Source organism: Drosophila navojoa, chromosome 5 (assembly GCF_054131105.1).
Source record: "Drosophila navojoa isolate 15081-1374.11 chromosome 5, UAZ_NAV_1.0, whole genome shotgun sequence".
NCBI lineage: Eukaryota > Metazoa > Arthropoda > Insecta > Diptera > Drosophilidae > Drosophila > Drosophila navojoa.
Window position 1 is genome coordinate 8,875,233 of NC_142893.1, and position 25,676 is coordinate 8,900,908.

At 39.6% G+C, this 25,676-nt stretch overlaps 2 protein-coding genes across 4 annotated transcripts; both read left to right on the forward strand.

Annotated features, from left to right (window-relative positions):
• Window positions 1-551: 551 nt before the first annotated feature.
• Window positions 552-12,850, forward strand: Dh44-R1 (Diuretic hormone 44 receptor 1). Of its 3 annotated transcripts, none has more exons than XM_089261788.1 (12): window positions 552-922; window positions 8,009-8,429; window positions 9,272-9,473; window positions 9,549-9,642; window positions 9,727-9,901; window positions 10,005-10,081; window positions 10,145-10,255; window positions 10,360-10,548; window positions 10,647-10,762; window positions 10,894-10,956; window positions 11,840-12,056; window positions 12,151-12,850. In XM_089261788.1, the coding sequence occupies exons 2-12, from the start codon at window positions 8,096-8,098 to the stop codon at window positions 12,172-12,174; spliced, it is 1,602 nt and encodes a 533-aa protein (XP_089117914.1). In that variant the 5' UTR covers window positions 552-922; window positions 8,009-8,095; the 3' UTR covers window positions 12,175-12,850. The 3 variants fall into 3 exon arrangements, with proteins under 3 accessions (XP_089117914.1, XP_089117913.1, XP_089117915.1); XM_089261787.1 differs by having other exon boundaries at window positions 12,148-12,848; XM_089261789.1 differs by having other exon boundaries at window positions 554-922; window positions 11,858-12,056; window positions 12,148-12,846.
• Window positions 12,851-22,281: 9,431 nt separating this feature from the next.
• On the forward strand, window positions 22,282-23,820 carry LOC108655199 (lysosomal aspartic protease). The gene has a single exon (XM_018106935.3). The coding sequence runs from the start codon at window positions 22,490-22,492 to the stop codon at window positions 23,675-23,677; it is 1,188 nt and encodes a 395-aa protein (XP_017962424.1). The 5' UTR covers window positions 22,282-22,489; the 3' UTR covers window positions 23,678-23,820.
• The last annotated feature ends 1,856 nt before the right edge of the window (window positions 23,821-25,676 follow it).

The following is a 25,676-nucleotide window of genomic DNA, read 5'->3' on the forward strand; positions in this document are numbered from 1 at the left end:
ATCCCTTTCTGCCAGCATGTTTACCATGGCCAACAGAGCCACCTAAGCAAACAGTGTCCTTGCCGGGGCAGCAAAGTGCCGAGCAAACAGTGTCTCTAATAAATATTTACATAAATCAAATGAGCGGATTAGCAGTAGACAAAAAAGACGAAGAAGAAATTGCATTTCAAAATTTTACACAAAATTCACTTAGCACACACGCACACACATACACACACGCACACCTGTTGCTTGGCAGCCGAAGCATCAGTCGTCTTGTTGCTTGAGTGGAACGAAGCTTTTGCGGCGAGCTTTTTCCATGTGGAACGTAAAAGTTTCGCGCCATTTTGCCGAGCCCTTAAAGTGGTAAGAACTGGAAGCTTGTTAAGATGCGAAGCCTTCAGTTATCAGCGGCATCTCGGCGAGTGCGGTTCGTAAAGCGAGCGGCTAGGCTTTGGGCTGGGCCTGAAGTAAAATTTGAAATAAAACCGCTAAAAATACGAAAAAAAAAATTAAAAAAATTAAAAAAAAAAAAATTGTGTCAACTTTAATAAAAAATAAATATTAAATTTATTGTTTGAATGCACAAAAAAAAATTAAATATGTATATATAAAATATATTATTATTATAAATAAAAATATCAGCAGCCGCAAGCAAATGTCATGGCAATTAATCCAGCATACAAATGCGTAAATCAGAACAACAACTGATGTGTGTAGTTGTGAGTGTGTGTGTGTGCGTGCGTGTGTGTGCTTGTGCATATTATAACCAAGACAACCACAACAAACAAGTAATAAACGCTTAAGCATAATCATTTCGCAGCTTAGCAGGCGTTAAGTACATTTAAGCCAGCGCAAAAGGAACTGAAAGGATAAGCAAATCGTTTGCCCCAGCTGTGGTCAAATGGGAAATCTAGCGTTATCTGCGGCCAGCACACGAAAGGTATGTGCAATACGTGAGTGTGTGTGTGTGGGAGTGGAATGTGTGTGCCTGTGTGTGTGCGTGTGTGTGTAACAACAATCAGTTACTGTTTGCAGCTTTAATTAAAATGCCAAGCGAGTAAGCAATACACGCCCCAGCAACACGCAGCACAAAGGCTTGCCAATTGGCTTCCTTGTTGTGGGTGCGTGTGTCTGTGTGTGTGTGTGTGTGTGCACAATCAGTGCAGTATCGATTGCCACAAAAAAAAAGAAGACGAAAGAATAAAACTCTAATACATATTGATATGGATAGCCCCAGCAACGCCGAGCGGACAATGGTTGGCAATTGGGAAAACTTGTTGCCCACTTTTAGGCCTCGCAGAAAATTTGATTTCCTTTATGAAGTTGCCGTTCGACAACCCCATAACAAAGGCCGTAAATCTGTTGGCAAATCTCTAACAAAAAGCGAACGAAACTTGCAATGCATTAAACCAAATTTTTATTGACTCAATAAATAACAGATTTCGCAGCACACATGGACATGGACGCGACTCCTCCACCAGCCTAAATACACTCAGCTTCTCTGTTTGTCTTATTTAGCTTTTGTTGTGCAAGTTTTTATGGATTTATGCGAGCCAGCAGCCGAATATAAATCCCCAGCTTGTTGGCAGCATCTCCGAAAGAGCCACAGCATCGGCCACACTCCACTCGAGCTCTCACGTAGTTGCAGCGCGTGCCGTTCCGGGCTGTGATGCTGCACGTGTCCCAAAAAAAAAAAAAAGAAAAAACAAGAAAACGAAAAGGAAAAGCTGAAACGGAAAACCGTTAATGGCGAGACAATAAAACGCATCACTTGTTGGCAATGGCCACTGATCCAGCTCGAAATGGCAGACCATCAAGTTTCTGTTGGCCCACAGCCAGGTGTGGGCGTGTTCCAGCCCAGCGTGTCAAGCGGATGTGTGCAAATTATGATGGTCGTCTAGACAAGCATCGCTTGTCGCTTACTTAGCTCAGCATGGCCCAGCCCCTTCCCCCATCCATTACCCACAGCGCTCTGTGGCAAACGCAAGGCAATATTTAAACCTTTGCCCAACCTTTTGACGTTTGTGCCTTTTCATGTTGCCCATCATCAAATTTCATGGCTGCCTGTGGATGCATAAAAGTCGGTTGGGAGAGAACATGCGAAAAAATAAAACACTTGCCACAAAACTTTTATGCCCCAGTCGATCTATGTACACACACACACACACACGCACACACACACACATCTATATTACATTGTATACGTTAATGTGTGGCTGAGATTGTGCCTGAGGGAGTCATCCTTCTAGGCCAACTCCTGCTTTTAAGGCATTGTAAACGGATCGCGTATAAAAGTCTTATGTAAATGAAATATGCGTAACATTTGAGATAACGGGCTGTGAGTGGTGAAAATCAATGGCTAATCGAATACTAGAAGGTACTAGGTACTGAGCCCTATTCAAATCATTTGATAGATCGCAGTATTAGCCTTTAAATAATCGAGCTGGGGTTAGTTTTCATTAGTTCTTGAAATCTAAATTCTTATCAAAACTCTTAAGATTGAGCTGACCCTCAAAGCATATCTAAAGCAGTTTTCAATGCATTTGTGAGCATGCATAGCTATCTAATTTAATTGCTAATCATTTATTAAATGAAGATGTGATGAGGTATTATGCCCAGAGCTGTGCTATATCGCTTGCCAGCATTTGCTTGGGGCGCACGCGTCGTATGCGTAATGCTAGCTTATACATTTTTAAGTGCGCCATAGTCTCATTGTTCGCTTTATGTGTGTGTGTGCGTGAATGTGTGTGTGTGTGTGTGTGTGTGTGTGTGTGCATTCATATAAAATTTAATGATCTACAATAATGAGCGCTGAAACAGCGCAGCAAAAGCTAAAAATAGCAATCAAGCAGCGTTGTCCTTTTTTGTTGGCCGTCCGCATCCTGGCGCATTGTGTGGCCTGTGTGCGTCCTGGCGCTTTATTGTCTCTTGATAATGAAAATGTCTTCAATTCAACCGCGACTTGTCTACGCATGTCAGCGGCAGGCCGACAGCTGGCGAGCTGCCGCTTCAACCGCAGCCATTTAGTGTTGCCAAACGATTGCCCCAATGTGTGTGTGTGTGTGTGTGTGTGTGTGTGTGAGTTGGTCTCTTGTATGATTATTATTATATTTTCAATTCTATATATCGAAATGCTCGACAATTACGAGAGGCAGCGAGGAGCGTAAACATTTATAAGCATTAGAGCAGCAGCCGGAAATTGCAGAAGCTTACACAGAGACGGAGACGGAGACTGGAGGGGAATGAGGATGAGAAGAAGAAGAATAAGAGGAGTGAGGTGTGAGGTGTGAGCAATTCGCATTCCTAACACTGCGGTACTCATTCGGCCGCAGGAATTCGATCCACACACTCAGACACTGCACACACCAAACTAAACGTCTCTCTATCAATGTGTGCGTATGCGTGTGTGTGTGTGTGTTTGTTGTCGCCTTTGGCAAATCCATTGTGTGCAATCGCATGAGATTAGATACAATCTTCTATAATAGCAGGACTCTAAGAAATGCGGACTTGGGAGCTACGAGGCAAGGATGCGACAGCAAATAAGCAAACGTTATACATTACCTCCGCCCGCTGGGCCATCGCCCCGCCCACAGATGCCCTTTGGCGTATATCCATTGGCTCTGCTGCTATATATGTGCGTGTGTGAGTGTGTGTGAATGTGCGTTTGCATTTTATTTGCTCAACTACGTACATATGTGTCCTTTTGATACCCTGCAGAGAAAAGGAAATGCTTTGGCGGGGAGTTTATCAGAAATTAGGTTGGCCACTCCAAATTCAATAAAAAGTTTGATGCCTAGCACTTTGGGGGAGGACTCTGATTGATTTTCGCATATTCTGTTGAATATCGTATAAGGTGGATTATACTCGATGTAGTTTTTTTGTTTACCGTTTATGCTACATTAACTATCGTATATTGTATTTAAGATAATAATTAAGATTATAATAAATAATTTATTATAGATTTACAATAATAACTATAGTATTTTGTGTATGAATATACAATATATCTATATTTTAATTATTTTTATGGCATAGTATATCGTATATTTATTTATATTTTATTATAATATATTTTTTTTTATTTAATTAACTTTTTTTTTATTTTTTTTTTATATATATTTTATTTGCAAAATTAATATATGTATATATATATTAATTAAATATATATATTTAATTTAGCCAAAATTATTTAATTTAATTTTTTTAATATTTAATTAAAATATATGTACTATTTAGTATAGTTTGTTTATTATAAATATTTCAATAATAATTATTTAATATCGTATATTTTTCAGCGTCTTTCTTCTATTATATTATAATCAAATAAACATTGGCAAAACTTACAAATATTTGATATTTTCTATTATTTTGTAAACTTAGTGGATATTCGCTAGTCTCTTCTTCACATGGAATACATTCATTCCTCCTCCTTTTAGTTTTTCGCCAGCCGGCAGCAGTTTTCCTAATGTGCTTTTTTTTATTTTTATATTTACGTTGATTTGGCCAAGCTGAAAATATTTTATGATGCAAGCCGGACATTCATCAAGTTGTGAACGTCATAAATGAGATTGTCAGATGAACACATTACATTTCTCTCCTTCTATATATGTGTGTGCGTGTGTGTGTGTGCGTGTGGTCGTGTCGAGCTGTCAAAATGAATTTGCATTTGGGCCCAATGAATTGTGCTGGCATCTCGTTGCGGCTAATTGAAATCAAATATGCAATTAGCAATCAAATTTCCATTTTAATTTTTCCATATTTTCCATTTGCTTTTCCTGTTCCTTTGTTTTCTCTTTCGTATATTATTTATGAGGCAATTAGATGCTCGAGTTTGGTTGCTAGGCAAAATAGCAAAATTGTTGCCTTAAAATTGTGGCAGGCCACAGTTGCTAACAACAGCTAACGTGGCTAATGAAAGCTGGGCTAAAAGCAACTAAGCTTCGGGCATGTGCAGAAATAATCTACTCGCCGGCTTTATATGGCGCTAATTTACGAGCTCAGCAGCAAGCAACAACAACAACAGCAACAACAACAACAACATAGACAATTACAGCGAAAAGGCGTTGAACAAAAGAAAAAGGAATTATGAGTGCACAGTGAGTCAGAAATGTAGAACACCCACATGCAGACAGTTCAGTTAGAGATATGTATGTATATGTTATGTGTTTATTTGTATGCGAGTAATAGCTAAAAGGCAACGAAACATTAAGAGCTGAGCCATAATGAAAATTTTATATATGTATTGTGCAGAGAGCATACATTAAAATAGAGTGAAGCTGCATATTTTTGCTTTTTGTAGAGAAAAAAATGTTTAGTAAGACAAGTGTATCAGTGGGTGGGTGGGCAATAGTTTAAGAGAGAGATAGAGAGAGGGAGAGAGGTGTGAGAGATTGAGTGCCTATGTAAAGATCCATCTCTTTACACTCTCTCGGCTCTGCGCCTGATGAGCGGCAAAGACTTTGTGAGTGCTTCGTGGAAAAGAACTCAGTGAGCGAAGTCAGCAATAGAGCTTAGCGTATAAGAACTCAGGGAGAGCCAGCCGGCAGCCGGCAGCCGGCAGCCGGCAGCCGGCAGCCGGCAGACGGCAGCTAGCAGTCTGCAGAGCTCGATCAGTCGAGCTTCTGATCTCGTGCTGATCGGATGCAGTCTGATGGCGTGCGGTGTTTTTTTTTAATATTTATTTATTTTTTTTTATATAAATATTTTGCGAAATGAAAATGAAATCGTTTGATTATTAATAATAATAAAATATATATGTATATAAATACAATATTATTAAATTAATGTGAACATTAAATAATATAACAGCTTAGTGTTAATTTCACTGCAATATTCATTTAATTCTTATAATAATGTACAATAATAAATACATCCATTTTATTTTGTTTATACAATTTTATTCATAGCTTTTATTATAATAAATAATTATGATTAATAATAGCTGAAAGTATTCGACTTTAAGAAAATGTATATATAAACTAACTATAAAAATATAAATAAATATAAAAAAAAATAATAAAAAATATATATATATATATATATATATATATATATATATATACTTTGAAAAAATAAAATAAAATAAAAATTATTATATATCCAAAGTAACCATATATATTTATGTATATATATAATAATATATATATATATATATATATATATATATATATATATATATATATATATATATATATATATTTATATATATTATTATTTTATTTTATTTTAATTTTATTTTATTTTTACAAAGTACCTATTTTAATTATAAATATTTGTTTGTTTGGTTTTATCCCCCTAAATGATTCCATTGTGTTTGTAAAAATGATATTTAATTAATTTCATATATTTTTACTGTTTAAACTTATGGTTTAAGTCAAGTCTTCAATTCAATTATGCATTTTGCTTTTCATTATATATTAGTTGAATATTTGCTGAAATATTCATGAGTTCTACTTTGAGCAATATTCCATTTGCATTTGAATCTTTTTGCCCCATATTTTTGCCGCCTCCTAATACATAAATAATTGTTAGCTATTTACAGTAAACTGTGTTTATTTATGCCGCCCCAACACATGCATTAAGGGCAACTATTGGATGCGAAACCCTTTTACGGTCTGAACAGCAGCGCAAAAACCACTTCCGCCTTCTCATGCCACCCGTTCGCATACTACACGCGCGCACTGTGCTGCACGCTTGGCTGGGCACAGCTTCTACATATTTATTATCTGTTTATATTTGTCCATGTAGTGTATGTGTGTGCGTGTGAGTTTTTTATGCCATGCATTAATGTAACGATGCATCATTTATGCCATTTATTATCAGCATATAAATGCAAGATTTGGGTCCTGCTGACTGGAAGGTTGTAGGAGTAGACCCAGCTGGCCACGCCCCCTTGCTAACTGCCTGGCCTTTAATTTCTCTGACGTGTGCTACCTTTTGGTCTATATCGTATATGTTTTTGCCTTTTTTTTTCGTTGCCTACTATTAGACAGTCTTTGATAGCCAAGTTTTGTGCTGGCTAATGAATTTTTACGGCTTCCGGCCACGCCTGCTCGCCTACGAGATTCATGTGATATTAATAAATCAGGCAACAGCATGTGTCTAGGCCAAGTTAAAGCCTTTGGGCATCAAATGCAATTTGCCTCATTGATTTTATAGCCCTTTAAACTGTTGCCCCTGACGCTGACTTCTTTGTTGGCCAGTGCAATTAACTCTCACACACACACACACACACATGCAGACGCATACATACATATAGCAAGCTCATACATAGAAAGTTTAGTAGCCGGAAGCTGCGGTTGTTTGGACTAGATCCCTGTTGCCGTGCACAAGCCTCAACCTAGACACACACACACACACACACACACAGGCACGCACCCATACAACAGTGTTTTCTTAGCCATTTTGCGGTTTGTCCTGTTCTGGGTTAGCTTCAAGCCATTTCGTGGCACAATTTACATGCTTTAAGTGCGGTCTAAGGTCGCAACACTTTTAAGAGTTATTGCTGGCGGTTTTTATTTGACATGTGACATCATTTTATGTACAAGTAAAGATAAGCATATGAGCTATAGAAGTATTGAGTTTACGGCTCAAAGGTATTAAAAATTCTCTTGTAACTGGGCCAATTGTTGAGCCATTAAAAAGCTGAACTGCTCGAAATACGTATATGCCTTATAAGAACTGATGTATCAGGTTTTATGACTCTTGCCCTTAAAGTCCGCGAGTTAGAGTGGTTCAGGGAAGAGTTGTTGATTTAATCGAAGAAGTAAAGTAAGACATCAGATGAAAGAAAATAAATAATATATATGTATATGTTCTCAGTACACGTTCATATATGTACATATATATATTTCTGTATTTCCTATGGATAGCATTTAATAAACTCAGCTTCCCATCCTGAGCAGGAAGTTTCCGTCTTCTCTCAGTCATTTTGATTAGCTTTTAATGGCTTCTGGTTTATAGAACGTGATTCAATCAAACAATTTTGTTCTCCTCGCAACTCTTTCTAATTTGAATGTGCCCAAAGGTAACAACACAGTAGATGCCGGACATGCCAGGCTCGAGTCGAGTGTGAGAGGCGCCCGCTGCCAGAGCGGGCTCGAGAGCTGCAGCAATGAGCAACGAGAACAACGACGACAACACCAACACTATAAGCAATGACAACAACAACAGCAACAATAACAGTGACAACATCTACAGTAGCAACAATGGCAGCAGCAGCAGCAGCAGCAACGTTTGGTCAGCCAGCAATCTGGATGCGATCAATCAAAGCGTCGAGCTGAATTGCCTGCTGCAGCAGCACATCGAGACATCGACCTATGGCAATGCCAGCGACCATTGCCTCACTCAATTCGATTCGATACTCTGCTGGCCGCGCACGGCCCGAGGCACACTGGCCGTGCTCCAGTGCATGGACGAATTGCAGGGCATACACTACGACAGCAGCAGTGAGTACAGTGCAATCAGCTATTAAAGTACAGTGAAAACTGACATTGTTGAACAGCAAATCGGCTAGGAATGAATATAAACTTATTGAATGAGCTGATGGCAGATATATAATAATTTTGCATTTTCGCTTTTTATATTTCTTTACTTTCTTTACATAAAACATGAAATTCCCATACATCTACTAAATGCACTAAAAATGTGCTAAATGCAGAATACGTACAAAATATACTAAAAATCAACTAAGTGTGCTAAAAATGTACTAATTACACATCATTTATTGCATGTACTCATTCATTGTGAAAATACAAACTTAGTTTTGTTTCTAAACTATCCGGTTGAATACTCTCTATATTAAGAGAGCTTTTACTGTATTTATTTATTCATGTTTACATTTATATACTTTGATCTGATATTCACAATTTCTTTAAGTGTACTAAATGTACTAAATGTTCTAAATTTACTAAATTTTCTATATGAAGTAAATGAACTATTGGTACTAGAAACTATATACTATATAAGCTAAATTGATTAAATTTATTTATATTTACATATGCCCTCTAATAGCTATAGATGTGTGATTTACCTAAAAATGTACTAAACAGACTAGATGAAAAAGTATTTTATTTATTAAATTAATTATTGGAAGTATTCTCTAGACGAAAAAATATACTAAATTCCACACAATATTCCACACCTTTGAATTGTACTAAACTCTACTACACATATTTAATAATTGTATTTCTTTTCTAAAAGTACAGTCAGTTAATAGGGTTTTCACTGTACCCACTATGTAACCCTCGTAGCTACGTTTAACCTATGCAACATTCCGTACTCCCCACAGAGAATGCAACACGCTTTTGCCACTTGAATGGCAGCTGGGCGCAGTACACAAACTACGATGCATGCGCCCATTTGCCAGCGGAGACGGAGACGGTGCCGGAGTTCGAGACGATAGTGGAGCTGCCGACCATCATTTATTATATTGGCTATGCATTAAGCCTGGTCTCGCTCACCCTGGCGCTGATTGTTTTCGCCTACTACAAGTGAGTGTCTAGCCGTTATCTAGCCCCATAGCTATGTAGCCTTTACTTGCTGCCTGCTCCGTCTTTCTCTCATAGGGAGCTGCGTTGCCTACGCAACACCATCCATGCCAATTTGTTCTTCACGTACATCATGTCGGCTTTGTTCTGGATACTGCTGCTGTCCGTGCAGGTGAGTCGCGCCCAGACAGTGGCCATTGCTCATTCCGTTTCGTTGTTGTTGTTTTCCTTTTACCTTCATCTATTCTGCCCTTAGATCTCGGTGCGCAGCGGCCTCAGCAGCTGCATCGCCCTGGTCACGCTTTTTCATTTCTTTACGCTGACCAATTTCTTTTGGATGCTGGTCGAGGGACTCTACCTCTATATGCTGGTGGTCAAGACCTTTTCCGGCGATAATATACGCTTCAATATCTACGCGTCCATTGGCTGGGGTAAGTTTTTTTTTCTTCTCCTTGGGTAATTAAGCTGTCATCTACAAGCATCCAATTCTACTATCCCGCTGCTTTTTGCTTCCTCTCTTCGCTTTTTGGCCAGGCGGTCCGGCGCTGTTTGTGGTCACCTGGGCCGTGGCGAAGGGCCTGACAGTGAACTACAACAGCAACGCGGAGAAGGTGAGTGAGGGCTGCACTTTTGGATTGGATTGGGTAGCTCATTAAAGTTTTATTCGCGCCCAGTACGACATCAACTGCCCCTGGATGGAGGAGACGAACGTGGACTGGATATTCCAGGGACCCGTCTGCACGGTGCTCATCATCAATTTAACATTTCTGCTTCGCATCATGTTTGTAAGTTCTTTGAAATGCCCACACAGCGAGAGTATTGCCAACAGCTCGACCGTGTTTTTTTTTGCTTTTGCTTTTTGTTATTTTTGTTTCTCTCTCTCGCCCAGGTACTCATTACAAAGCTCCGTTCGGCGAATACCGTTGAGACGCGCCAGTATCGCAAGGCGGCCAAGGCTCTGCTCGTGCTTATACCGCTCTTTGGCATCACCTATCTGGTGGTGCTGGCAGGACCCTCCGAATCGGGCCTAATGGGTCACATGTTTGCCGTGCTGCGCGCCGTTCTGCTCAGCACCCAGGCAAGTTCTCGGCTTTGCATCTGTTTTGTTTCTTTTTGCTTCTTTTTTTTTTTTGTTTTTTTGCTGGCTATACAAATATTTGCGCTTACGCTTGACAGGGCTTTTGGGTGTCGCTCTTCTACTGCTTCCTCAACTCGGAGGTGCGCAATGCGCTGCGACATCATGTATCCACCTGGCGGGATTCGCGCAACATCCAGCGCAACCAGAACAGAAGGTGGGTGCTGCTTTCAAATAGTTTTTCACACTAACACTATCTCACTCTATACTCTCTCCCCCTCTCTCCCACTCTATTTTTTCTCTTCATGTCTGTGCTGGTTTAAAAACTGTTTTCGAATATCCCGACAGGTATACAACAAAAAGTTTCTCCAAGAGCGGAGGCGGTGGCTCGCCTCGCGCTGAGAGCATGCGGTAAGGCAAAAACTGTCTTAAAGTCTTTTTCGGAGATTTTAATTACACGCACTTGCTGCGTTTAATGAGTGTCTGCTAGGAGCATAATGAGCGGGCAGGTGCTACAATCAGATTATGTTACGCCTGAACTAGTTCATTTTACTATTAATTATTATTTAAAGTTTAAACTAAAATCTCTTTTAAGTTCCATGGAGTAAAGTTGGAAAATTAATAATGAATAGACAAGTGGAGAGGCTGTAAGGCGAGCAGGCTACAAAAACAGATTTTTTTACGCTTGAACTAGTTCTTTTTGTATATATTATATATAAAAGAATATTTATTTTTGATATTTGCAAACATTTTTCATATGGAACTAAAAAAAAGACTTTTTGAAAAACAAATTTTTAGACAACAAATTTTGAGAGCTTTATAAAAATATTTAATAGCATATCGATATGCGAAAATTTTATATTATTTTATATTTTTTGATTTTTTTTTTATTTGTTTTATTTTATATTATTTTGATTTTTGATTTTTTAATTTTATATTATTTATTAATTTTTTTTTTAAATTTTTTATGCCTTTAAATTAATTTTCTTAAGGACATTTGTTTATTGTGTATATAAATAGTTTCATACATATATAAAATATAATAAAAATTTATATTAAAACTAATTCGAACACATTTTCAGACACTTTAAAAGTAATTCAAATATAATTTTATAAATATTAAATTTTATTTTAATTTTTTAATATTATTATTACATTTTTTTAAATATTTAAGATGCCTAAAATTATTCGCGGTAGTCCTAACTCAACAGTTTTAGACAAATCTACATATATGCTAAGCTTCCCATTTGATAACCCTTCCCCAAATTTAATAGCTGATTTGATTTGTATTAAGTTGTCTATTTGTAATCAGCCCATTGACCTCGTACTATGGCCGTGGCAAGCGGGAATCGTGCGTATCGTCGGCGACAACCACCACGCTGGTGGGTCAGCATGCACCGCTGACTCTGCACCGCGGCTCGAACAACGCATTGCATATGCTGCCCACGAATAATGCAGCGAGTGGCAGCACGCTCAGCGTCATGCCGCGCGCCGTCAGTCCCCTAATGAAGGTAAATGCAAAATGGAATAACAAATCTCTTTTGTTTTTCTTTGTTCTCTTATATGTATATGGAATACGTAAGGAAGTTTGATTAATTTCAGCAGGGACTCGAGGAGAACTCTGTGTAGAGGGACGAATGGCGCAGACAGAGACGAATACTCACACACACACACACACACACACACACACATACTCGCATACAGCTTAAATGATGTCTCCTAGGATATTGATGTTGTTGTTGGCATTGATGAAACTGTAAATTATACAACTAAGTAGTCAAGATTTTAGCAAATGGCAAGCAAGTTGCAAGCATCTTAAGAGACTGAACTGAAATTATTCATTTTCGACTTTTCGTTAACTTTAATCCACGATTCACACACTCAACACTCGATGAGTCAACTGGCTTTTCCTTCCTTTCCACTTATGCATAGCTAAATGTAGTTTTAAATCTAACTGTTGGATGTTGTAAGTGTTTTCCTCCCGCCCCAACGGTAACTATGCGAACGCTACCTTAAACTAATCTATATGAATGTATGTATATTTATGTATAAGTCAAGAGCTAAATGTTAAAGAAACCAAACGAAAACGAAGAAAATGAAACAAATAAAACTAAACTATTTATTTGAGTGTATACGAGGCGCAGCATCAACCACACATTTTATCCACCTGGCTAAGTAAATGTTAAATAGTAACTGTCATTGCAATGCACAGCATAAATAAATCTCTGCAATTCGTAAATACAAAATTCGTTTCTCTTTTATGTTTTGCATATAAATTTTATCATCATATTCTATTTATCTGAACTCTCACTCACTCACTCTTTGGGTCTGGAAAAATATCATTAATTTTGATAGCTTATTGTGCTGCTGCTTCTCAATGAAATTTTAATTTTCTTGTTGCCATAATAAAAAGCTGAAAACAAATGAAAGTAAATATGGAAGGCGACTGCACACATCAAAGCAATTTCTGTTGCGCCCAGCAACAGTTGCTGAATGGCAGCAATCGTTATTATTATTTTTTTTTTCTTTACTTATTTTAATTGCATTTTTGCAGTGTTTGCTTTTGTTGTGGTTCGCAGAATCATGAAAATTAATGCAAAATTTTCTTTTTTAATTTGATTGCTTGACGCGTCTTTTGTCAGCGCCGCCTTTTGTTAATTATGGATCAGGACTAGGTAAGTTAGCGCTTAATGGCTTTATGTACTAGTAACTCCTTAACAAGGACTCTGCTCGACTGGCCTGACGTTTGCGGCGTTATGAATAAACCATTGCAGCAGACGCCCGTAAAAATGCATTGCACTGCCACCGTCCAATTCCGCTGGCCATAAATATTGCATGAGTCGAGCCAAGCTGAGCGCAGAAACCAAGTGAAGGGTAGGCCAGACGCGCAAATACCCTAGACAAGGCCTAAAACTGATATATAATACTGAATTTTGAGCTGATAAAATATATTTATATAAAAGACTTTATACAAATTTTTTATATTTAGTTTTAGTCTTAGTTTCTGCTGCCTTCAGTGAAAATTTCTTTTGATTCAGCAAAACTTGCGCCGCTCAGACTTTATAGTTCTCGAGTTCAATGGGTTCACGTGGCTGAAAATAGTTCAAAGGACACGGCTTGTGCATGCTGATAAGGCATATGAAGAGCACTTGAATATTTTAGGGTCAGCCATGCTGTCTGCTGCCACTTATTCATATTTTTGCTAGCCCAGCTTGGCCATATACATATATACATAGATATATATATAAATATGCATATGTATGGGGGGCAATATGAATGCAAAACATGAGAATTGCTGTAGAGGCAACCGCATGAAGTGCATATAAAATGAATATGTTTATTAATATAATATGTATGTGCATGGCACGGCTAAAGAATGCCAGTTAGCGCCGGCTTCAAGCCGGATATGCGCTGGCTACGCGGCGTATGAGTAATAGAACAGTTGAGCAGAGCAAAAGCAAAAAAAATGTATAACAGTTATAACAGTGAGTGCTTGTACTTAAGCTAATGGCAATATTTTCGAGCTAACACATACAGAGGCAAAGTTCAAGGCACTTAAATGCCAAATGAACTACAACAACAACAATAAAAATTGGGCAGCATTTATTGTGGGCGTCATTTCGTATGTGTTGCGGCAATTGCAAAGGTTTTTTTTATGTTTATGTAAATTAGTTGCAATAAATAAAGATTTTTACAGACTGTAGAAATTAAGTAGCATTTGTGTATGTGTGTGTGTGTGTGTGTATGTATGTGTAGCTGTGGCTGCTGTTCTGGCAACGTCCTTGCTTGCTTCTTGTTGATGAAGTGCACAACTTTTGGCACACACACACACACACGCCTGTCAAATGCAGCTGAGCACAAGGACACTTGGTACTTTGCTACCTGACTGTGCCGTTTCCACTTCCAAGTATATCTGTTTGTGGCCCCTCCGCGCACAATGATAACCACAGAATGCCAACTGCCAACTGCCAACTGGCAATTGCTAACTGGCAACTGCCACAAAAATGCCAACGTCAATTGTAACATTTTAATTAACCAAATTGTGCGTTGCTTCCTTCTTTCATTCATTCATTCATTCCTTTCAACAGTAAAGCACAAAAGCTTGGCCAACATAACGAGCGCGAAATGAAAACTCAATTAAAAGTCGCTTAGACGCTCAAATTGCTGCCGCCTGTTGAGGATATAAACACACACACAAACACATACGCACACGCACACGCACTTGCACACACACATCCACAGCACACACACTCAATTTCTGAAGGCGCTTTAATTAACTGCGGACGGGCGAACATAATTTCCAGTTGCCGCATTATCAAAAGTGAGTTTTACATTGCCCACTCGACCCGCTGCCAGCCAAAAATTATGTTTAAGGTCAGCCGTGTGGCTGGGCCGACAAATTGACGACCGCAAAATGTTGCCACAAAGCCAGCGCAACAACAACAACAACAACAGCGGAAGGCTAAATAATTAGCCAAGTTACACAAAACACAATTTACAATATTTCATTTGGTTTTACTTAAAGCACATAATTCCAGCTTCAATTTCAACACGCAATTTTAATTAGTCTAAGAAAAAGTTGACGCTATGCTTAAATTAACAATTAATTAAAGAAGCTTAAGAAATGTTCATTTATTAAAGTCTATGTAATACATTACTGAATTTAACATTAATATATTTAAATTTTTATAAAACTATTTATTAATATACTTCAAATGGAAGAATATGAATATAAAAATGGAAAAAAAATTAAATTAAATTAATATAATAAATTTAAAAAATATATATATTTAAATTTAAATATGAGTACTAAAATTTAATGTGAATAATAATAATAATAAAAAATAATTTAAAAAGTTAATTAAATGGAAAAATATCTATAAATTTAAAAAATACATATATAAATTTAAAAATATATATTTTTTATATATATATATTTTTTTTATATTTTATTCATTTTTTCTACTTTTATATTCATATTTTTATATTGAATTTATCTTAAAGAGGCTACATATTATTTTAAGCAATTTAAATTTTTTTTTATTGAAATGTTAGCTGTTGATAAAGCGAAATAAAAATTCTCTGTCTAGAACATGACGGGAACATAGTAAAAATAAATAATTTCCTGTTTACGAGATGCGAGCTGTGAAAGTTTGAGTTTGTCACATCTTAGGAAATTACTATATATATATATATGTATATATTTTTCTTTAAAGCTATAAATCAGTCATACCCTGAAAGTGTTATATTAGAAAATAAAAGTATAGAAATATGCAGTTCTACTCCCAGAGAAACAAAAGGTTTTGTTGTGTCATTCCTTTGAAATGTCAATATAATTTTTATTGCGCCTGTTGGGTATGCAATGAAATTTTACGCAAATATTTAGCATAGACCATTCTCCTGTGTTTGCTTGTAAAATTATTTATAAATTAAACAATAATATTTGTATTATTAATTATAACGCTCCTTAAGCTCCTATGCCAAACTATCAAAGCCAACATAATGAAGCTCCTAAAATAGATTTAATTTGACAAACATTATTTAATAGCTCATAGCAGACTGTCGAAATGGATTTCCGTGGAATTTCCATGATTTAATGAATAACTAAGCAACTTATTACAGTTCTCTCATATTAATAGAGCTCCAGTGTAGGTAACTCTCGGCGCTCAGCTATATGCTGCTGTGATTTATGGCACGTCGCGGCAAATCCATTTTAATTATGCTCGACTCGCACATTTATTTCAGTTTGAGTAGCTGGCATTAAAGCTTGAACTTTGTGCGCACAAGTTGGCGACTCATTTGGGGAATTCTCTTTAATCTAGCGGCCACAAAATGAATTCCATCGACATGGTTTCACGCTCCAATGCCACGGAAAATGTGCCTGGGCCGCCAGGCACAGGATGTGGCAGTCGCCCGCTTGACTGCTCGACTGTCTGGTTGGCCGGCCGGCCGGCCGGCCGTCTGACAGTCCCCTGGGCGTGTCTTGTGTTATAGCTAATTAAATATTTTTGCTCTGGCCAAAGGCATGTCACTGCTGTAGAGAGATTAGTGAAGAAACTTCCCGTTAAGTTGCTGTCGCAAACTGACGAAGTTGCTGCTGCTGCTGCTGCTGCTGCTGACAACTTCAAGCACTGTCCGTTAACGTTTAAAGAACAATTTCCATCAAAACAAAATGGAATTAGCTGTCAATCAACTGGACTATGTTTAGTTAATATAGATAAAGTTATACATGTAAATTGATGGACGCAGCGTGTCTAGCTATGTCTCCTGCTCCATCTCCAACGCCCTTGAGAATTCGCTTGGACATGGAAAAACCATATGCAGAAAATTTCTATAAGACTTTTCAGAGTTTTTCTTTAACAACTCTCAGTTCACTTCCATTTTTGCTTATACAGGGTATATCATCGGTATTATCATCTATTCTCTTACACTCCGCGTTGGCTGTTGACTGTCATGCATACCAATTATTTTGATAGCCCGTCTATAAATACTCTTTAAACGCTCAAGCTGCCAACTCATGAACTCTGCCGTCAGTGGAGCTGCCTGCCAGCCAAGCATTTTGCGCACAATTGCGGCGTTTCCATAGAATTCAGCCAAGATTGCTTTCTATTGGGCGCACAGCCAAAGGAAGAAATCAATCAATATAAAGTAGCAAAACATTTGACATCAGATCAATCGCAGGCTTAATTGATTGCATGTGCCAGTCAGCTGACAATAACAACAGCGGCAGGAGCAGGAGTAGCAGCAGGAGCAGCAGCAGCAGCGGCAGCAGCAGCAGCAACAACACCAATTATTGCTATGGCAGCAAACATCAATAAAAACATGGGCCACAACTAGCGAAGCATTGCCAACAGCAACAGCAACAGCAACTTAAACTAGAACATTTAGAGCAACAATAGCAGCAGCATATGTGACAACAACAACAACAACAACAGCAGCTGGAGCATGGGTATATATTTGTAGAATTATCGAAAGGAGCTACTTCAATGACAATAGCAATGCACACAAAGGAAATCAAAACGGCAGCAATCACTTCTAAACAGCAGCAGCATCCGTTGCATGAAGAACACTTCAACAGCAACAACTACAGCAGCAGCAATGGCCATCTGTAGCTGCAGCAGCATACAGATTTACGGCAAATGCAACGGAAATATTAACTAAAATAACACCATTAGCAAACAAGCTGCTTTGCAGCAGCAACAGTCGCAGCTTATCCGGTTGCAACAGCAATGGAGCAGTGAGGAGGGGCAGCCAACATCTAAAGCATCAGTAGCAGCAACAATTGTATTTATTGCTATAAATAAGGCAGCACTAGCAACTGCAGCAACACCAGCAATATTAGTATGATCAGCAACATCAGCAATGTCAGTAATATCTACAACATCAGCAACATATCAGCAATATCGGCAATATCAGCAATATCAGCAACATCAGCAATATCAGCAGCAACAGGAACATCCAGCAACCTGAGCTTGATCTGCAATAACAGCAACATCAGCAATAACAGCAACATCAACAGCATCAGCAACATCAGCAACATCAACAGCATCAGCAACACCAGCAACATCAACAGCATCAGAAACATACAGCAACAATAGTAACTACAGCAACATCAACGATAACAGTCACATCAGCAACAATTCCACTCTAAAGAGCAGCAACTGCAACAGCAACATTGAATACAAAGTACCCAATATTAGCAGCAACAATGGTTTCATTAACAATAGAAATAGCATGGCCTTAACTAATAATTGCCACAGTCACAACAGCAACAAACAAACAGTCAATATCAGCAGTAGTAGTAGTAGTCGGATTATTATAAAAAACTTTAACCCATAAGCTGCAGCTATGTTGAGAGCAAACATTAAAATAATTAACAGCTGTGTATAAGCTTAGCAGCAGCAACAAAGGCAGCAACCTGCGCCAGCAACAATCAACACTAGCAGCAACATGGACAATGGCAACAGCTTATAGTTGAGCTCATTTCAAACTGTAAAATTGAGTTATTGCCAATCAAAGGGTTGAATGCGTTAGCTACCTCAATAACTAGGCGCTATGATTACCGAGTTAAATTTTGCAGGCAGTTGGGAAGTTAAAATGTTCGCATAATTGCAAACGCTTGAGTGCCAAAATCTAATAAGCCGGCGACGAGTGTGGTTGCTGCTAACGGGTTATCACGAACAGGCAACGCACTCAAGTAAGCTTAGCTGCTCAAACACGTTTCAAGCAGCAAAGTGAAGTGTAAAAGTAGCTGCTGTACGAGTGTGTGTGTGTGTGTGTGTGTGTGTGTCAATAAGGCAACAGAAGATGACACTTTAATGCAACGGGGTGCTCTATTTCAGCTTCAGCTTTAACATACAACACTCGCCGGCGCATTGGCAATATATTCATATTTTGCAGCAGCTGCGGCGACATTTGCATCACCAGCAGCAACAGCAACGGCAGCAACAGCTGCTGCCGTGCGTAGCGTAATGTAAAGGCAGAAACAACTCTGTGGGGAGAAATGGCTGCCAGCAAAATTTGTAGCATACTTTTGTGCGTGCTGCAGAAAGTTTTCTTCCTTCCTTCATTTTTGTGCTTTGTTTTTGTTGCCGTTGAACGCAAACGTGCGGAAAACTGTTGCAACCTGTTTGAACCACTAATTGGGCCATTAATAATGCGGCCTGTTGCTGATATTTCACGGGGCAACAAGTCATTCGGCGTGTATCTACAAAACTTTGCGGCCAAAAATATTATTTTAGGCATGGTCCCAGCTTCATTGTGGTCGGACGCTTGCCATTTGATATCTATGAGGGCGGCTGGGTGGCTCAAAGTTCGAGCTTTGTGTTGTGTATTGAATACTTTACCATGTTCTTTAGCTGGTAGCTAAAAAAAAAGACACACACATGAAACAAGGAGAGAGGGTGGGGGAGAGAGTTGACCACATTGGGCAGCACTTGTGGCTGCTTTTGATAAAGTTTAGTGTATTTGGTTTTGCTGGCCATTTAATTGGGTTTTTGGTTTTAGCACAAAGCTCAACTGAAACCCAAGTGCCATCGAGCACTTTCGAGTTTATTCAGTTTGCCCGAGTGCAAGTTGCAAGTGCCGCATGAGCTTGTAGTTTTATGGGCGGCCAGATAAATGGAGAGCACAGGCGCAGGCTTGCTTCTTGGTTTAAAAAACTTTAGAGCTGTTTGCCACATTATTAGAAAGGATAAAAAATGAGAAATGAAAACTTTTCTGGGCAAACTTAATTTAAGAGCATCAAAAGGATACAAATGCTGCCTCGCAATTTCCGGTTTGAGATTCGTTTCATTTCAGCCTTTTACCTTATTATTTCTGTCCGCTGCTACCTTTTGCACTTTTTTCTTTTGCTTTGCTTTTGGGGCAACAAGTGTTGACACACAATGGCGCCTGTTGTCGGTTTGAGTTTGACACTTGTTGAAAACTTTTGGCCTAAACTGAGCTGACAACTTGGCCGGCGCCTGGCCAAAAGTTTTTTGGCCCGGTGAGTCCTGTGTCGTGTGCCCCGAGTCCTGCTACTAATTCAATGAGAACTCTGTCAGAAGCTGACAGCTTGTCCAGCCAGCTGCTAATGGCAGTAATACGATTTCAATTACTATTTAATATTATTTACGTCAACTCTCTCCCTCTCTCTCTCTCTTTCATTTTTTGGTTGCGCTGTCAATTATATATCACATCAAAGGCTTGTTTTGCTGCCAGGCCAAAGCAAACAGAACAACGAGCGCGCGCGCGAGCTGTGTCAATAGCGAGCACCATACATATTTAATTGTGCCTGCCCTCAAATATTGGCAAGCCCTCAGCAGCCGAGAACAGTTAACAATGCCAAGCAGCAAGCACCAAGCGTCGAGCGCCAAGCCATTGTTGTCGTCTAGCTTTTGGCCATTAGCCTGCCGTGTGGCAGGTGTGGTAAGTGCTGCTATTGACAGCACCAGCAGCTGGTGGCCTTTTCTCCTTTTCTCCTTTATTCTTTTATCTGTTAATGTTGCTGTTGCTGTTGTTGTTCTTGTTGTTGTTGCCGCATTAGCCGTAGTGTCATTTTAATTGCAGCACATTTGTCAGCGTGGTACGAGGCGAATGCGTGATTTACGGCTCTGTCGCTCTTCACTTGATTGGCATACTTCGTCTCTAATGGCCCCAGCTCCCCGCCCACAGCCGAAAAGTCATTCAAGTTGGTCAACTCAGTCAGTCAGTCAGTCATTCATTTAACATTTAAGACAAATACACAAAGCAAATCAAGTTTCGTTTGCTGCTGTCGTAATCTGACAGAAATCTCTGGCATTGCGCTGAAAAGTATGCTACACAAAGGCGAACTTCTGCTGTGTGTGTGGGGGGAGGGCGTTTCGCTTAATGTGATTGATTATAGCCAGATCATGGCCGGGTCACCTCCGCTGTAATTGAGCATAGCATAGATCGAGCTGCCTGTCAAAAATAGAATTGAGGAGCAGCGCAGCGACGCCTACTTCGATTTGGCACACTTTCGCTCGCTTTGCTGTTGCCAGGGCTGCGCTGGATTTCATTTGTGCCTCTTGCTGCATGCCACGCACACAGCTCTCACATTTCCAATTACGCTTAATATACCCTGAGCCAACTACTGCTGGGGAATTTTGGATATTATCGCGTGCCTGACAGCCGTTTCAGGTATGAAGAGTGTCTGCTTGAGATGGAGCTAATGCAGCTCTAGTTGGTTTATTGCTTTTCGAGAGAACTTTTCCTATTTCGGTTAATTGTGTTGTTAAGATACCAAACTTGAATGACAATAATTTAACACTTGCTAAAACTTGAAAAAAAACTTGATAATAATAAACTATAAAAGAAAATATAATAGCAAATTAATTTAAGAAAAATGTAAGAAATACAATACATGTAAAATTTCCATGAAAACAAAAGAAGACGTTTAACGCTAAAGAAAATATAATAAAATAAAATATAAAATTTTTAATAAAATAAAATATATAATATTTATAAAATATAATAAAATAAAAATTAAAATAAAATTAAATAAAAGCCTTAATAATAATTTTAAAAAATAAATAAAAAAAATTAATTAATCAAATTAAATTGGCTTTAAAAATATTATAAAATAATAAATAAATTAATTAAAAATAATTTAGAAGCGGAATACTATTATATAATAATATAATAAGAAAATATAATAATAAAATAATATAATAAAATTAATTTAAAAACTCTATAAAATACAAAACAAAATCCATGCAAATAATTTAATGGCTTATTTATTTTTAGTCAGATTAAGCAGACTTTAACATTTAAATTTTAATAAATTCGATTGGCTGCTGGGAGCCTCCAGCAAATTATCTCCAAACAGCAAAATTCAACATTTACAAGTCTATGGTCTATACATAGAAAGACTTCCCCTAAATACGAATTTCAAATTTTGCTGAATTCAGTTCTGTGAAAATGGATTGGAGCTGACTGGTTTATGAGGATTAATATAGGATTTAGTGCTGCCCACAAATGCAGAGCTCATTTGGCGCCATAGCTCCATATACGCGGAAGGACTGACAGCTCAGCCAAAGCAGCTCCCATCTAATCTGGTTGCCAATAAAAGCAGGCGAGGGCGGAAAGCCGGAGAAGCTGATGAGTTTGTAGTTTAGTAGATTAGAATGGAATAATGGGGTTGTACAGTCCAACTCACACACTTCATCCTTCAATTTCATATTATGCATGCAGTTCAGGGGTATTTGCTAGTCGGGCATTGCCAGCTTCACACTTTCTCGACTCAAATGAAATTTCTTATGCATGAGAAATTTAAGCTGCTGACAACAGCTAAATGCAATGTATTATACACTCATAACAAGTCGGCAACAGTCAAGCATATCAGCTTTTGATTTTTCTGCCAAGCAGCAGGAGAAGCAGGAGAAGCAGCAGCAACATCTGAATATTAAGAGCTACAAGTATTGTTGAGTTGTTGGCTAGCATAATGAAGCTGCTGTCATTGTTGCTGCTGCTGCTGTCATTGTTGGCACTCGCTGCCATGGGCTGGGGCTCGCAATTGTATCGCGTGCCATTGAGTCGATTCGCGTCGGTGCGGCATCGCTTTCAGCAGTTCGGGATACGCATGGATCGGCTGCGGCTCAGGTACAGCATCTGGGCGAACGAGCAGGAGGCGCGCAGTGTGCCGCTGAGCAACTATCTGGACGCCCAGTACTTTGGCCCCATTAGCATTGGCACGCCCCAGCAGACGTTCAACGTCATCTTCGACACGGGCTCGGCGAACCTGTGGGTGCCCTCGGAGTCGTGCCAGAAGAAGCTCGCCTGCCAGATACACAGTCGCTTCAATGCCAAAAAGTCAAGCAGCTATAGGTCAAATGGCAAACGCTTCGATATACAATACGGGTCGGGCAGTCTGGCCGGCTATCTGTCCCACGACACGGTGCGCGTCGCCGGGCTGGAGATACCGAATCAGACGTTTGCCGAGGCCACGGATATGCCGGGCCCCATCTTTCTGGCAGCCAAATTCGATGGCATCTTCGGGCTGGGCTATCGCGGCATCTCCATACAGAATATCAAGCCGCCGTTCTATGCCATCATGGAGCAGAATCTGCTGAAGCGGCCCGTCTTCTCCGTCTATCTCAATCGCGAACTGAGCAGCAAGCAGGGCGGCTATCTCTTCTTCGGCGGCTCTAGCTCGCGCTACTATCGCGGCAACTTCACCTACGTGCCCGTCACGCATCGCGCCTACTGGCAGGTCAAGCTGGAGACGGCGCGCATCGGCAAGCTGCAGCTGTGCCTGAATGGCTGCCAGGTCATCATCGACACGGGCACCTCCTTCCTGGCCGTGCCCTACGAGCAGGCGATACTCATCAACGAGTCGATAGGCGGCACGCCCGCTGCCTATGGCCAGTTCTCGGTGCCCTGCGACCAGGTGCCCCACCTGCCCACACTAACGTTCACCCTGGGCAATCGGCGCTTCCAGCTGAAGGGCGAGGACTATGTCTTCCATGATATCTTCCAGGATCGCACGGTCTGCGCCTCGGCTTTCATTGCCGTCGACTTGCCCTCGCCCAGCGGACCACTTTGGATATTGGGCGATGTATTCCTGGGCAAATATTATACAGAATTTGACATGGGCAATCATCGCATTGGCTTCGCTGATGCCATCAGCTGAATTCGCTTTAAGTGCTTTAGTTTTCTTCTGTTTTTTATGTGTGTGCGTTTTTTGCTCTTCTTCTTTTTCTTGTTAAATGGCTGCCATGACAGCGAAAAGTCTGCACAGTTGAGGCAAATTTAAGGGAACATCAGAAAACGGCATTTTATTATTTTATTACCTGCTCGGAGCGAGCATTCGGGGGAGGGAGACAGGCGCCAGATACAGGCCCGGCCCAGGCACAGGCCCAAGCCCAGGCTCCATCCGGACCAATCGTATTACGTATACGCCACGTTGACGTCAAATGTCCGCCAAGCTGCGTGGGCGGAAGCTAATCAAAACTCGCTCCCAGCAATCGCAGCAAGTGAAGCCCGTGACAAAATAATGAAGAGCGACGAAGTTGCCTGGCGGAGTTGTACAGCTGTAATTGATTTGCCCAGAAATAAACAATGTCCTTTGCCGCATCCAGATCCACATCCTGGAGCCCAGACGCAGCTGCTTAAAAACTGAAATGAATAGCTTTAAGTTAACAACTGAAGCGCTGCGCTCGCGTTCGCATTTAAATTTAAATTTGGCAAACCGCAACACCCCTTGCCGCCGCACCCAGCCCCGTGACTCGCGTGCACCCTCAACATCCATTAGCTTTCACGTTTTAGGGTTCGACGAGTGTTTTCTTTTTTTTCTGCGAGTTTTACGACCGCTCATAGAACGTTTCGCATTTCTGAGTGAAAGACGAGTTGACGTTTTTATTTTTTATGCTCGAAATCTTACGCTTATATAAACACAACAGCAGATCTTTTTTTATGCAACGGCATAGGGTAACCGTTAGTCGTACAGCTCTCATTTCATTTATTTTTTTTATGTATTTGGTTTTTGATACTTACATCTTTTAGCATGGGCTCTGCTTGGCTTTCTGTGGCTTACAAGACCTTTATTGATATTTGCCTCTTGGCGAGCTGCTTTTGAGGCCTTTTTAAAGCCTTCCACTCATCGTTTCGCCCGGCATAGTTGTGGCTTTAAGATTGTTGATTTTGATTGCTGTTCGTTTAACCTTTTCTTTTCATAATTTCAATACAAAGGAAAACAGGGAATTGGGGAATCCTTTTTGGGCCGTAATGAGTGGTCGATATACGAGCGCAAGCCCAATGTTGACTTTTTTTAGTTGCTATGCTAAGCATGCTGTCGATTTTCTATTTGCTTTCAAGCCTCCGTTACTTGGAACCCAGAAGCTACCTCACATAAAATCCATTTGCAAAATACTTGGGACTCAAAGTGGTTTTTATCGCCAGACGCTTTGCCTGCTAAATGCTAAGCCCTTTATTTTTTTTCTGTACTTTTTGCTGGCCACCAGTTACCAATACAACAACGGCAAGAACTCTAAGCTACTTTGGCATTGTGCAATACGAATGCCTGCGTTTAAAGCGCAAAATTTTTCACAGCATTTTTTCTGTGGCAGTTCTGGGCAGTTCTTGCAGCATTTGCGCAAACGTGGCGCTGGGGATTTGCGCAATCAACAACAAGAAGCAGGACTTCAAGTGAAAATCAGTTATGTAAAATAAAGCAAACCACTGCCAGTTCAGTGAGTCTTTGCCCAAAAAGAAAAGGGTAAGCACGTGCTCAAATCCTAGTGCAAAGCAAAGCAATTTACCGAAAATAAACTGTAGCATACTTTTAAGCGCAACATAAATACTTGTAAAAAATAAAGTGTAGCATACTTACGAGCGCAATTTTAAGTGGTACAACTATAAAATCGTATTATATGTATTTTTAATAAAAAGCACTCGTGTCGACACTTGTCTGGTAATTCGAGCGCCAAACAGCCAAATTGAATCAAGTGTGCTTGGGTTTGTAATATGTGAAACAGTTTGTCACATATTTTGGACGGCCCGAAAAGGCCTTCAAAAAACTGAAAACCGTAAACTGTAAACACCCACATAATCACCATGACAGCCAGTCAGCCAGTCAGTCAGGCAGTCAGCAAAAGTAAGTAAGTAATTGGCTGAGGCAGCTTACAGTCCAC